Here is a 15777-nt window from a genome sequence, read left to right as displayed (position 1 = left end):
AATTAAGTGAACTATTTCTTTTACAACTACATCAGAAAGAATAAAATAGTTAGGAATAATTTAACCACGGAGGTAAATGACATGTTCACTGAAAACTATAACACAAGTATGAAAGAAATTGAACACAAATAAAGGTAAAGATACACATGGTAATGGATTGAAAGAATTAACATTGTTAAAATGTCTGTATAGCCCAAAGTAATCTTCATATTCAATACAATCACTGTCAAAATACCCATTGCATTTTTCACAGAACAGATAGTCCTAAAATTTGTGTGGAACCACAGAAGACCCCAGATAGCCAAAGAGAGCTTGAGAATGTACAAGGCTAGAGTTGTCTTGCTTCCTGATTTCAAAATCAAATTTGTGTGGTATACAAAGCCATAGTAATCAAAACAATATGGTACTGGTATGAAACCAGACACATGGATCAGTGGAATAGAATAGAGAGCCCATAAATAAACCCACATTTATATGGTCAACTAATCTATCATAAAGCAGCCAAGAATATTCAGTGGGGGAGAAAGTCTTTTCAATAAGTGATATTGGGAAAATCAGACAGATAGATGTAAGAGAGTGAAAGTAGAGTGTCTTCTAATACCAGATACAAAAATAAATGCAAAGTGGATTAAACATTTAATGTTAGGCCTAAAACCATAAAACTCCTAGAAGAAAATATAAGCAGTGACCTCTTTGGTGTTGATCTTTGTAATGTTTTTTTAATCTTTCTGGGCAAGGATAGTAAGAAGAAAAATAAACATGTGACTACATCAAACTAAAGAGCTTTGGCACAGTGAAGGAAACTATCAATAAAAGAAAAAGGCAACCTACTGAATGGGAGAAGATATTCTAAATGATATGTTCAATAAGGGGTTAATATCCAAAATATATAAGGAACTCATAAAACTCAATATAAAAAAGCCAAATAATCCAATTAAGAAATCAGCAGAGGTCCCAAATAGATATATTTCCAAAGAAGACATACAGATGGCCAACAGGCTCATGATGAGGTGCTCAACATTACTAATCATCAGGGAAATGCAGATCAAACCAGAAAGATAGCACCTCACACTTGTCAGGGTAACTTTTACCAAAAAAACAGAACACAGATAACAGGTGTTGTTGAGGATGTGGGGAAAAGGCAACCATTCTGCACTGTTGGTGGGAATCTAAGCTAATACAGTCACTATGAAAACCAGTATGGAGGTTCCTCAAAAAATTAAAAGTACAACTGTCATACAATCTAGCAATTTCACTTTTGGTCATTTATCTGAAGAAAAGGAAAAACACTAATTTGAATATATATATGTATGTTCACTGCAGCAGTATATATAATAACTGACACAGAAGCAACCTAAGTGTCTATTGATAAATAAAATGGATAATGATTACACACACACATATAGATATATATATACTTTATGTATATATACATATATATGTATATAATAGAATATTACTTAGCCATAAAAAGGATGAAATCTTGCCCTTTGTGACAACATGGGTGAATCTACAGTGTATAATCTAAGTGAAGTAAATCAGATGGAGAAAGACAAGTACTATATGATTTCACTTACATATAGTATCTAAAAAATAAAAGGACAAACATAGCAAAACAGACTCAGATACAGAGAACAGGCTAGTGGTTGCCCAAAAGGAAGGAGTAGGGAGAAGGGGTTAAAAGGTGCAGGCGATTGAGGGAGTCAAAATAAAGAAGTCATGCAGATACAGTGTATAGCATAGAATATACTCAAATTTTTAAAAAGATCTTCCTTATATTTTTCAAATCTAGCTGACCATTTATATATTTTTTTTGTTTTTTATGGTTTCTAGCTTTTATTTCTTTAGTAGTTTTAGTCATTTTTAAAAATATCTTTTTGAATGGCATTTTTACTCTATTTAATTCCTATTTTGGGGAGGTGCTAATCCTTCTATTTGTTCTTCCCTCTGGCTCTTGCTCATTTTAGATGGTTTCTTCACACATTTTGTAATTTTTTATTTTGAGTTTATCTTCAGTGGGGCTTTTTTCTCTGTTAATCCTTAGGAGACTGGTTGTAGGAGTTCTTCATTACTGTGGTTTTACTTTGACTTCTCTGTTAGGTATCCCAGCCAGGGCACAAGAAGTTTTGGATTCCTGTTTTCCTGTGACTGAATTCAAAGGATGATTTGTTATCTAAGTCCTTATATTTGTTACATAGAGAACTTTACAAAACATAATAAGTACGTTTGTCAGCTATATTTTTCAAAAGAGATACACTCAGTTTTTGTTTTGTTTTTCTTGTTTTGCAAAAATTTATATTTAATTTCTGGGTGTTGAAACAAAAGACTTTCACACTGGCTCAGTTCATTATTTTTGCCATAATCCTAATTCTTCATTATCTTTTAGTTTATCAACAGCTTGGACTTTGTGTTATGTTAAAGGGAAATTTGGTTTTCTTTTACTTCCCCCTCCCCATTTTCCATGTAGTCTTTACTCTTTTTATTTTTTGTCTATTAATTAAGTTTTAGCCTTAAATAATATACTTTAATCTTTGATTTTTAGTCCAGCAACTTTCTACAGTATCTTCTAAGTACTTGTAATGTGTGGTATTAACATTAGCACATATCCACCGTGTCTTCTACTTTTGTCATCTGTCTATATTATCTGTCAGCTATTTTAGCAAATAACTTTGCATGCCAGAATATATAGAAAATAAATTTTATGTATTTTTGAATATCATAAAATGTCTTCTATGTGATCTCTCATGTAATTGCTTTGGCCAACTGTAGGGAATTTCTTTTCAGATCTTTGTAGGTATTCAATTCAGTTCAGTTCAGTCGCTCAGTCGTGTCCAACTCCTTGTGACCCCATGAACCGCAGCACGCCAAGCTTCCCTGTCCATCACCAACTCCCAGAGTTTACCCAAATTCATGTCCATTGAATCGGTGATGCCATCCAACCATCTCATCCTCTGTTGTCCCCTTCTCCTCCTGCCTTCAGTCTTTCCCAGTATCAGGGTCTTTTCAAATGAGTCAGCTCTTCGCATTAGGTGGCCAAAATATTGGAGTTTCAGCTTCAACATCAGTCCTTCCAATGAACACCCAGGACTGGGAAATTCTCTTTGATTATTTCTTTGACAATGGCTTCTCTTCACGTTTTTCTAGTGTATCTCTTGGTCACTAGGTTATCTGATTTTAGTGTCCCTACAATGATTCTTTTTTGGGGGGAGGACAGAGTTGCACTGCGTAGCTTGTGGAATCGTAGTTCCTCACCCAGGAGTAAACACAGGCCCTCAGCAGTGAAAGCTCGGAGTCCTCACCACTGGACCACCAGGGAATTCCCCTCGGATGATTCTTTAAACCTGTGAACTTGGATCTCTTACTTTGTGTTCTTATCTTTTTTTGGCTCTATTTCTGAGAAAAAAAAAATGGCATTTTCCAATCTTATTATTTTATTTTAAATAACTAAGTTTCAGTCTTTTAAATTACGTCTTTATTTTTTTGCTTTGAACTCTCATTTTGTGAATAATCTTTACTCTGGAATGTCAATACATTAAAGCTTAGCTTTCAATGATCATCTCACTCAGCTCATCAAGGGAGGGTTTTCTGGCATTTTTCCTGGGGTTGGAATTTTTATTGGAATCACTGAATTTATAAATGACTTTGTAGAAAAATGACATTTTAATGCTTTCGAACCTTCCTATCTATGAGCATGGTATTGGTTAAATATATTTAGGCTTCTCAGTAAGTGAATACTTTATTCGACCTTTAAAAAAATACCTATTTGGCGGTGCCAGGTCTTTGTTGTAGCATGCAGTATCTTCGATCTTCATTATGGCATGCAGGATTTTTATAATAGTTAATACATAACAATAAAATTTAATTCATTGTTGGCATTTTTTGTGTGTAACATTAAGATATGGTTAAGTATAATTTTTATGTATTTTTGATACAAAATAGAATGTGAAAGACCTAAAGAATGAATAGCCTGCATGTTGATTATGTGTCTGTCTTTATACCATTTCTCAGGCTGAAAAGAGCTATATTCTTTTTGTATTTTATTGCATAAGGAGTAAGCTTTTGCTCTTAGTCATATGAGAGGAGTGACAGATTTGAAAAGTTTGCACTTCTCAATTGTATTATCATCAAATAGAGAATCATCTCATGTCTAGAGATAGAGTTTAGAGATTATTTTTTTTCTTTAAAAGAAATATTGCCTCTGAATTAACTTGGACAGTCTTCAAAATATCTTTGAAGATTGTTACCTCAACTAGTGGTGACCTTCCTGTGACTTATTTAGGACATCTGAGGTAAATTCATGTCACAACTTACAGAACAGTTGACTAGATTATTTTTGGTATTAAGTGTTAGAAAATATTTCTTACAATCCAATTTTGTTTTAATCATAACTAGTTGATTTTTCACATAATAGTCTAATTATGTAATCTTATGAACCTTGATTTTTAAAAAATTTCCCCATCATGATAGTAGACAGGTAAACTAACTTTTCTTCTACTTGTTTGGTATCTAAATCACCTACTCCCCTAATTTACTTATTTTTAGAATTTTTTTCCAACCTTACTCTTTATCCCACCTCATTCCTTTCTTTGAGTTTAAGTCTCTGTGATACCTTTTTGCTATTGCCTCTAATAAGTTATTTTCCAAAGAAGCTAATTCAATTTCTATTGAATATTGATCCTTAAGTCAGGATGCCTGGGTTTGAATCCAGACGTTAGCCACTTCAATGACTTTTAAGCAAGTAAATTAATATTTCTGATTCTCAATTTCCTCATCTGTAAAAATGAGAATAATAGCTCATAGAACTATGTTGAGGATGAAAGTATAGGATATATGAAAATTTCTCATGCCATTCCTGGTATATAGTAGATGCTCTATAAATATTAATTTCTTTCTATTTTTGACAGAAACTGTGTAAGAGAAGACTGTTAACATTTTCTCTCCCTGGATGAATAGTATCTAGTATAAAGATTCTGAAAAGGGAAAAACAGCAAGAGAAAGCCTCAGTGAAAGGCTTTGAAGGTTGAGATTAGAATAGACTATAAAAGAAATGGTTTTATTCTTGGATTTTAAGTTTTCCTTTTTAAAAATACAAAATTTTATTATTGTATAATAAAATAATTGCTAAATGTAGGGTATTTAGACACAGAAAGTTCAAAATATGAGAGGATAACAGTTATTATTAGGTAAAATCTAAAAAGCTGTGTAGGCAGCTGAAATCTTTAATAAATCAATAGACATTTTATTATTCAGTTTTGCTAGATATATTTAGAAAAAAAAAATCATTATAAATAACTTCATTCCAAAATGAATTATTTGTCTTCTGATATGTTTTGGCTGATAGAAAAATGAATTTGTCAGATCCATTAAATAATTCCATATTTTTAAAACTGTCAAAATATGCATATATCTTTTGTGGCTTCTTTTCACTGTATATTTTAACAGAGGTCAAATTAAATGAAGACAAAACTTTGACTCCTCACAGAATTGAGAAGTTTTAAATAGACGAATGGCATCCTTCGTTTTCTCTGCATGTGTGCTCACTAGCTCAGTCACGTCTGACTCTTTGTGACCCCACGGGCTGTAGCCACTAGGCTCCTCTGTCCGTGGGATTTTCCCAGGCAAGAGTACTGGAGTGGGCTGTTGTTTCTTCCTCCAGGCGATCTTCTTGACCCAGGGATCAAACCTGCATTTCCAGTGTCTCCTCCATTGTCAGGCAGATTCTTTACCACTGGGCCACCTGGGAAGCCCCTAGTTTTCTATATTCTGTACTTTAAATTATTTTATGTACTGTGGGAATGGATCTGAGGTAAGGGAAGACTGGAGGCCAATGAAGTAATACATACAGGTATGATATCAAGGTTTGCAATATGGGAAGGGAAAATAGAGATGAAGAAGGGACTCATGAAAAAGAAAAAAAAAAACTTTTTTGTGGTAAATTTGATAGGACTGGATATTGGTTGGCTTCTTTAGTTGTTTTATCTTGCTTCTAAGTCTGTTGGTGACAGATTCTGTTCATTTTCCTTAGTCTGACAGTGTCATGATTTCCCTTTCATTCCTGAAGGGTGTTTTTACTGGATATAGAATTTTGTGTTGACAGTTCTTTTAGCACTTGAAAGATGTACTGCTTCCTCCTGGCCACCTTGGTTTCTAATGAGAAATCTACTGTTATTTGAATTTATGTTCCCTTAAAAGTAATATGTTGATACAGTTTCTCTCTGACTGCTCACAAGAGTTTGTCTTCTGTTTGCGGAAGTTTAATTACACTATATCTGAACATAGTTTTCTTTGGGTTTATCATTTTGGAGTTCACGCAATTTTTGCATTCTATAGGTTTATCTTTTTCCCCAAATTTGGGAAGTTTTCAGCTGTATTTCTTTCAGTACCTTTTCATTCAATATTACTCTCTCTTTTCTCTTGGGACTACTGTGATACAAATATTAGTCTTTTATTGCTGTCTCTCAGGCCTCTAAGACTTTTTTTTTCCTGAACATTTTCTTTCTGTTGTTTAGATTGGGCAAATAATATTAACCTGCTCCTATGTTTATTGATTCTGTTGTCTGTCATCTCCACTGTAGTACCAAATCCAACTAGCAAGTTTTGTTATGCAGTTATTTTTCAGTTCTAAAATTTTTGTTTGGTATTCTCTCTTTCTTTGCTGAGACTTAATATTTTTATTTGTTTCAAGCATATTTCAAGCATTTTTGAAGCATTTTTATTGTAGCTGCATGTAAATCCTTGTCAGATAATTCGAACATCTGATTCTTTGCAGTGTTGTCAAATGTTAATTGTCTTTTCTCATAGAAATTGAGATTTTCCTAGATCTTGGTAAGAGTAGTAATTTTTTATTGTATACTTGATGTTTTGAGTATTATGTTATGAGACTCTATCTTATTTAAAACTTCTCTTTTAGCCAGACACCATGCCAGCCACGTGAGGTAGAAATCCACGTCTCTTGCTTGGCCTGTGTTGGTATCCTGAGATTGAGGCACTTTATCGCTCCTTCTGCATGGCTTACCCCTGCACTGCAGAGGGGACCTTGGTTATAGCTTGGCAGAAGTCAGAAGTTCCAGCTCCTTTATCGGTCTTCCCTGACACCACCTGAATGAGCATGAGAGGCCCCTCTTTACTGTCAGGCAAAGACGGAAGTTCAGTCTCCCCACTCAGTCTTGGATGACCAAGTGAGGGTTAGGGCCACAGATTTTTTTTTCTATGGTGTTTGCAATAATAGGCTGGTTAATTGTCTTCATTTTTCTGTCTTAAAACTCTATGCCCTTCCTGGTTCTTTGCCTAAAGGAAGAGGCTTTCTTAGGTTTCTTTCTTTTTTTTGCTCTCTGACTGTTTGCTCTTGGCGTTTCCAGTTCAGTGACTTCTCAGGTGACTCAGACAGTAAAGAATCTGCCTGCAATGCAAGAGGCCCAGGTTCGATCCCTGGGTGGAGAAGATTTCCCTGGAGAAGGCCATGGAAATCCACTCTGGTATTCCAGTCTGGGATATATTAGGCAAAAATACAGCCAGGAAACTCACTGCCATGTCATTTCTCTTGTGGTCTGTAACCAATCTGTGTTCCCTCCAGCTTTCATAACCTTGTGTTTCATTTTATATATAATATCCAGGGTTTTCAGCTGCACTTATAGGAATAAAGACAAGTGCATTTTTTAAGTGTGTATATTTATTTAGCTAGAGTCTATTAGTTTTTAAGAGTTCTGTTAGGAAAATCCTAGATAATAGTATTTGAGTATCCAAAAAATGTAAAAATCAGCACAGCCTACTTAAATGAGCTCTAGCGCTCAAACTTCTTAGAGATATTCTGTTATTCTTGTTCAGTCACTAAGTCATGTCCCACTGTTTGCAACCCCATGGACTGCAGCATGCCAGTCTCTCCTGTCCTTCACTGTCTCCCAGAATTTGCTAAGATGCATGTGCATGGAGTCAGTGATGTCTCTAAACATCTCATCCTCTGATTCCCCCTTCTTTTGCCTTCAGTCTTTCCCAGAATCAGGATCTTTTCCAGTGAGTCATCTCTTTGCATCAGGTGGCCAAAGTATTGGAGCTTCTACTTCAGAATCAGTCCTTCCAATGTATATTCAGGGTTGATTTCCTTTAGGATTGGCTGGTCAGATCTCCTTGTAGTCCAAGGACTCTCAAGAGTCTTCTCCAGTGCCACAATTCAAAAGCATCAATTCTTTGGTGCTCAGCCTTCTTTATGCTCCAGCTCTTATATCCGTATATGGCTGCTGGAAAAGCTGCAGCTTTGACTATACAGACCTTTGCTGGCAAAGTGATTTCGTTGCTTTTTAATATACTGCCTGGGTCTGTTATAGCTTTCCTTCCAAGGAGCAAGCGTCTTCTAATTTCATTGTTGCAGTCACTGTCCATAGTGATTTTGGAGCCCAAGAAAAGAAAATTTGTCACTGCTTCCACTTTTTCCCCTTCTATTTGCTGTGAAGTGATGAGACTGTATGCTGTGATCTTAGTATTTGAATGATGAGTTTTAAGCCAGCTTTTCCACTCTCCTCTTTCACCCACAAAGAGAGGCTCTTTAGTTCCTCTTCACTTTATGCCATCAGAGTGGTATCATCTGCATGTGTGAGGTTGTTGATATTTCTCCTGGCAGTCCTGATTCCAGCTTGAGCTTCATCCAGCCCAGCATTTTGCATGAGGTAATCTGCATAGCAGGGTGACAATACAGAGCCTTGTCATACTCCCGTCCCAGTCCTGAACCAGTCCATTGTTCCATGGCTGATTCTAACTGTTGCTTCTTGATCTGCATACAGGTTTCTCAGGAGACAGGTAAGGTGGTCTGGTATTCCCCTCTCTAGGAATTTCTGTTGTTTGCTGTTATCCACACTGTCAAAGGCTTTAGCATAGTGATTGAAGCACAAATTGATGTTTTTCTGGATTTCCCTTACTTTCTCTATGATCCAACAAATGTTAGCAATTTGATCTCTAGTTCCTCTGCCTTTTCTAAACCCAGCTTGTACATCTGGAAGTTCTCAGTTCATGTACTGCTGAAGCCTAGCTTGTAGGATTTTGAGCATAAGCTTGCTAGCATGTGAACTGAGTGCAGTTATATGGTAGTTTGAACATTTTTTGGCATTGCCCTTCTTTGAGATTGAAATGAAACCTGACCTTTTCTAGTCCTGTCGGCACTGCTGAGTATTCCAAATTTGCTGACATATTGAGTGTAGCATTTTAACATCATCATCTTTTAGGATTTGAAATAGCTCAGCTATAATTCCATTACCTCCACTAGCTTTGTTCTTAGTAATGCTTCCTAAGGCCCACTTGACTTCACACTCCAGGGTGTCTGGCTCCAGTTGAGTGACCATACGTTCGTGGTTTTCTGGGTCATTAGGATCTTTTTTGGGTAGTTCTCTGTGTTCTTGCCACCTCTTCTTAATCTCTTCTGCTTCTGTCAGGTCCTTACTATTTTTGTCCTTTATCCTGTCCATCCTTGCATGAAATGTTCCCTTGGTATCTCCAGTTTTCTTGAAGAGATCTCTAATCTTTCTCATTCTGTTGTTTTCTTCTATTTGTTTGCATTGTCCATTTGAGAAGGCCTTCTTACCTCTCCTTGCTCTTCTCTGGAACTCTGCATTCACTTGAGTCTATCTTTCCCTTTCTCCTTTGCCTTTCCCTTCTCTTCTTTTCTCATCTATTTGTGAAGCCTCCTGAGACAGCCATTTTGCCTTCTTGCATTACTTTTTCTTTGGGATGGTTTTGATCACTGCCTCCTATACAATGTTATGATCATCTGTCCATAGTTCTTCAGGAATATTCTAGAATAGTACCAAAAAAAAATGTTCCATAGCAATTTTCCTTGTGGTATATTTGTATTTTAATTACCTTACTTTTATAATGTTAATGTAATATTGTATTTATTTTGTTATAGAAACCTGGCATCATTGAGTTGCAGAGAAAAATTTATTTTTACTGTTTTAATGTGCTTTTTTTTAAATTTACTCCAGGGCTGGTGGACTAGGCCTTAATTTTGTTGGTGCCAATGTGGTTGTATTATTTGATCCTACATGGAATCCAGCCAATGATCTTCAAGCAATTGACAGGTACAATGGCGACAAAATTTGATGTGATCTATAAATACGTTAATCTAAAAATGCTCCTGAATTTTTTAGGTTGCCTGTAATGTGACTGTGATTAGAAGATAAGGAAACCATTGTCAAATATTTTTAAACTTTTGTTTAAGATAACCCTGAACTTTTAAATCCAAATGGCAGGCTGTTAGTCATTTATTTCCCCTCCATCTCAAAATCTCATTATTGTGACAAGATTAATTTAGAAGAGAGAATAAATCCCTACTCCTGCAGGAAAGTGTAAAAGGCCACTACTAGTGGATCAGAAGTTTTAAGAAACTCATGAAAAAATTTTTTATGATGAAGCGACCAGCAGAGAAAAGCCACAATCCAAAGTCAACTGGAGAGCATGGAGAATTTACAAGCATGTGATCAGCAACTTCAGGATATGAGAGTAGACCAGAGTACATCATTCCAGGAAATTAATGTGCTGACTCTAAAACAGATTCCTGTCCCATACTTTGTACATAAAAAGGGATTGACCTATAACATGAGCTCCTTGATCAAAACTGGAAGAATCATTTCATAAATTTTATAAATAAGTGGGAAATCAGACTGACAAAATACTCTTACAATGGTTGTTTGCACCAGATTATAAAGCATGGAAACCCGGCTTTCTCTACTGCCTGAGCTACCAGGAAGGCCAGAAACCCAGCTTTCTTATGCTGTCCATTTCATCATTGTCTGAAAGTTTTCTGAATACAATTCTTTTACCTCTTTAGTTAAATTTATTTCTAGATATTTTATTCTTTTTGATATGATTGTAAATGAGATTTTTGTTATTTCTCTAATAGAGCATTTTTAATGTATAAAATGCAACAGACTTCTGTATATTAATTTTGTATTCTGCAGCTTTACCAGATTCATTGATGAGCTGTAATATTTTTTTCTTGCATCTTTAGGATTTTCTGTATATAGTGTCATCATCTATAAACACTGAGTTTTACTTCTTCCCCTCTAACTTGGGTTTGAGTATATTGTTAGCTGTGGCCTTATCATATATGGCCTTTTTTATGTTGGGGCATGTTCCCTCTATTTTCAGTTTATTGAGTTTTTTTTTTTTTATCATAAATGGGTGTTAAATTTTGTTGAAAGCTTTTTCCACATTTATTAATATAATTTTTATTCTTCTATATGTTAACATGGTATATCAGTTGATTTGCAGATATTGAATCCCTTGCATCCCTGGGATAAATCTCACTTGATCATGATGTATGATCCTTTTAACGTGTTGTTGAATTCAGTTTGCTACATTTTGTTGAGGATTTTTGCTTCTGTGTTCATCAGTGATACTATATGTGATTTTTATGATATGTTTGTCTGGTTTTGGTATCAGGGCAATGCTGACCTCATAGAATGAGTTCAAAATGAGAGTAGTTTGAGAAAGATAGTGTTAACTCTTCTCTGAATGTTGAATTTATCTGTGAAGCTGTCTGATCCTAGACTTCTTTGTTGTTGGTAGTTTTTTGATTATCAATTCAATATTATTACTAGTAATTAGTCTGTTCAAAATTTCTGTTTGTTCATGGTTCAGTCTTGAGATTCATTTCTACTATTTTGTTCATTTCTTAGTTATTCACTATATTGGTGTATAATTGTAGTAATCTTTTATGATCCTTTGTATTTCTGTGATGTCAGTTGTGACTTCTCCATTTTCATTTCTGATTTTATTGATTTTAGTTTTCTCCCTTTTTTCCTTGAAGAATCTGGCTAAATCAATTTTTGTTATCCTTTTGAAGAACCAGCTCCTAGTTTCATTAATCTGTTCAAATTTTTTAGTCTCTGTGTCATTTATTTCTGCTCTGATGTTTATTTTTTTCCTTCACTAACTTTCAGTTTTGTTCTTTTTCTAGTTCCTTGAGGTGTAAGTTAGGTTTAGGTTTTTCATTTGGGTTTTTTCTTGTTTCTTGAGGGAAGCTTGTAATGGTATAAGCCTTGAAACTGCTCTTACTGAATCTCATACATTTTGGATCATTGTGTTTCCAGTTTCATTTGTCTGCAGGTATATTTTTATTTGTTCATGGATTTCTTCAGTGATTCATTGTTTTTTTAATAATGTATTGTTTAAACTCACATAGTTGTGTTTTTGCAGATTTGTTTTTAGCTGGTTGATTTATCCTCTCTATGGTTATGGTCAGAAAAAGATGCTTGATATGATTCCAATCTAAAATTTACTAAATTTACTTGTTTTGTTGCATAACATATGGTCTGTCCTGGACAGTGTTCCGTGTGAACTTGAAACAAAGGTCATTCTTCTGCTTTTGGATGAAATATTCTATCTTTATCTATTTAGTCCATCTGGTATAATATGTTGTTTAAGATCAGTGTTTCCTAATTCATTTTCTTTCTGGATGTTCACTAACCTCAGTAATGTCAGTGGGGTGTTAAAGTTCCCTACTATTAATAGTGTTACTATCAGTCTCTCCTTTTATGTCTGTTAATATTTGCTTTATGTATGTAGGTACTTCTTTGCCAGATGCATATGCATTTACAATTGTTACACCTCCTTCTTGAATTGATCCCTTGATCATTATGTAATGTCTTTGTCACTTCTGCAATCTTTGTTTTAAAGTCTTATTTTTTCTGGTGTGTGTTGCTACCCAGTTTTCTTTGCTTTTGCATTTGGAAGGAATATCCTTTCCCATCTCCTCAGTTTCAGTCTGCGTGTCTGTAACTCAAGAGTGAGCCTCTTACAGGTAGCATATAGATGGCTCTTGTTTTTGTATCCATCCAGCTACTCTGTGTCTTTTGATTGCAGCATTTAGTCCATGTTCTTTTAAAGTAGTTATTGATAGATATGTTCTCCTTTACATTTTCTTGTGCTGTGGTTGTTTCTGTAGTTCTTTTTTATTCCTTTCTTCTTTTGTTACCTTCTTTGTGCTTTGATAGGTATATCTAGTGTTACGTTGGTATTCCTTTCTCTTTTTTCCATATGTTTAGATTTTTGGTTTGTGGCTACTCTAAGATTTAATAGAGCACTCTGTCTATTTATGGGGCTTCCCTAATGGCTCATGGTAAAGAATTAGCCTGCCAAGGCAGGAGGCATGGGTTCGATCCCTGGTCAAGAAGATTCCCTGGAGGAGGAAATGGCAACCCACTCCAGTATTCTTGCCTGGGAAATCCCATGGAGAGAGGGGAGCCTGGCAGGCTACAGTCAGAGTCAGACATGACTTAGCGACTAAACAACAACTGTCTATGTACATGATTTTTTTTTCATTTATTTTTATTAGTTGGGGGCTAATTACTTTACAGTATTGTAGTGGTTTTTGCCATACATTGACATGAATCAGCCATGGATTTACATGTGTTCCCCATCCTGATCCCCCCTCCCACCTCCCTCCCCATCCCATCCTTTTGGGTCATCCCAGTGCACCAGCCCTGAGCACTTGTCTCATGCATCCAACCTGGGCTGGTGATCTGTTTCACACTTGATAATATACATGTTTCAATGCTATTCTCTCAGATCATCCCACCCTCGCCTTCTCCCACAGAGTCCAAAAGTCTGTTCTATACATCTGTGTCTCTTTTTCTGTCCTGCATATAGGGTTATCGTTACCATCTTTTTAAATTCCATATATATGCATTAGTATACTGTATTGGTGTTTATCTTTCTGGTGTATTGGTGTTTATCGTTCTTATCCATTCGTCTGCTGATGGGCATCCAGGTTGCTTCCATGTCCTGGCCATTATAAACAGTGCTGCGATGACCATTGGGTGCACGTGTCTCTTTCTGATCTGGTTTCCTCAGTGTGTATGCCCAGGAGTGGTACTGCTGGGTCGTATGGCAGTTCTATTTCCAGTTTTTAAGGAATCTCCACACTGTTCTCCATAGTGGCTGTACTAGTTTGCATTCCCACCAACAGTGTAGGAGGGTTCCCTTTTCTCCACACCCTCTCCAGCATTTATTGCTTGTAGACTTTTGGATAGCAGCCATTCTGACTGGCGTGTAATGGTACCTCATTGTGGTTTTGATTTGCATTTCTCTGATAATGAGTGATGTTGAGCATCTTTTCATGTGTTTGTTAGCCATCTCTATTTCTTCTTTGGAGAAATGTCTGTTTAGTTCTTTGGCCCATTTTTTGATTGGGTCATTTATTTTTCTGGAGTTGAGCTGGAGGAGTTGCTTGTATATTTTTGAGATTAATCCTTTGTCTGTTTCTTCATTTGCTATTATTTTCTCCCATTCTGAAGGCTGTCTTTTCACCTTGCTTATAGTTTCCTTTGTTGTGAAAAAGCTTTTAAGTTTAATGATTATTTTAAGTTGCTGATCTTTTAAGTTCACACACACTTAACAACCCTAAATGTTTACTCTTCCCCCCCCAGAATGTTTATTATTTTTTACATCATATTTTATATCTTTTTGTTTTGTGTGTCCCTTAACTACTTTTATGGATATACATAATTCTACTACTTTTGCCTTTTAACCTTCCTAATAGCTTTATACATAGTTGATTTACTACCTTTACTGTATATTTGCCTTTACCAGTGAGATTTTTTCCTTCCGTAATTTTCATGTATCTAGTTGTGGCCTTTTCTTTTTCACACAGAAAAGTCTCTGTAACATTGCTTGGAATTTGGTTTGGTGGCACAGAACTCTTAGCTTTTACTTATCTGTGAAACTTTTGATCTCTCCAGATCTATATGAAAGCTTTGCTAATTAGAATATTCTTATTTGTAGGTTTTTCCCTTTCATCACTTTAAGTATATTGTGTCACTCCCTTCTGGCCTGCACCGTTTCTCCACAATGCTCATAGCATTATGGATTTGCCTTGGTATATAACTTGTTGCTTTTCCTTTTTCTCTTTATCTTTAATTTTTGACATTTTAATTACAACATTTCTTGGTGTGATCCTGTTTGGTTTGGTCCTATTTGGAACTTTTTGCGCTTTCTGGACCTGAATATCTTTTTTTCCAAGTTAGGGAATTTTACAGCTATGTCTTCAAATATGGCCTCTGCCCCTTTCTCTGGGACCCCTATTATGTGAATGCTAGTATGTTTCATATAGCTCCAGAGGTCTCAAACTGTCCTTCTTACTTTTTATTGTTTTTCCTTTTTCTGTTCAGCTTCAGTGATTTCCACTGCTGTGTCTGCCAGCTCACTGATCCATTCTTCTGTATCATATGATCAACTGTCAGTTCATTTTAGTATATTTTAAAGTTGTATTTTTTATTTTTATTATTGCAGTGTAACTGACATATAACATATTGTGTTCTATAAACAAAGTATTGTTGATTTACAGTATTATATTAGTTTTGGGTCAGATAGTGATTCAATATTTTTACAGATTGTACTTCATTGAAAGTTATTACAAGATAATGGCTATAATTCCCTGTACTATGCAATATCTTCTTGTTGCTAATCTATTTTATATACAGTAGTTTGTATTTCTTAATCCCATTACCCTATCTTGTCCCTATCCCCTTCCCTGACCCCAGGGGCAAACACTTGTTTTCTGTTTTTGTAATTGTGTTTCTGTTTTCCTATATATGTATTCATTTGTTTTATTTCTTAGGTTCCACATCTAAGTGATATCATATAGTATTTTTCTTTCTCTGATTTAATTCAGTAAGCATAATGTTCTCTAGGTTCATCCATGATGCTGTAATTGGCAGAATTTCATTCTTTTTCATGGCTGAGAAATAATCCATAGGAAAGCTATGACAGACCTAGACAGTGTGTTGAAAA

At 35.4% G+C, this 15777-nt stretch overlaps 1 protein-coding gene across 7 annotated transcripts in view; it reads left to right on the top strand.

The window, feature by feature from the left end:
* ERCC6L2 (ERCC excision repair 6 like 2) overlaps window positions 1–15777 on the top strand; it is a 173517-nt gene that overhangs the window by 90518 nt on the left and 67222 nt on the right. For all 7 annotated transcript variants that reach the window (XM_070459504.1, XM_070459503.1, XM_070459501.1 and 4 more), the window contains exon 12: window positions 9969–10064. In XM_070459504.1, the coding sequence (XP_070315605.1) occupies window positions 9969–10064 (96 nt within the window). The remainder of the gene's footprint in view (window positions 1–9968; window positions 10065–15777) is intronic.

The sequence above is a fragment of the Odocoileus virginianus genome, chromosome 31 (genome assembly GCF_023699985.2).
Source record: "Odocoileus virginianus isolate 20LAN1187 ecotype Illinois chromosome 31, Ovbor_1.2, whole genome shotgun sequence".
NCBI classification, from domain to species: domain Eukaryota; kingdom Metazoa; phylum Chordata; class Mammalia; order Artiodactyla; family Cervidae; genus Odocoileus; species Odocoileus virginianus.
Note: the sequence above shows the minus strand (reverse complement) of the source record. Positions and strands in the feature narration are given on the sequence as shown.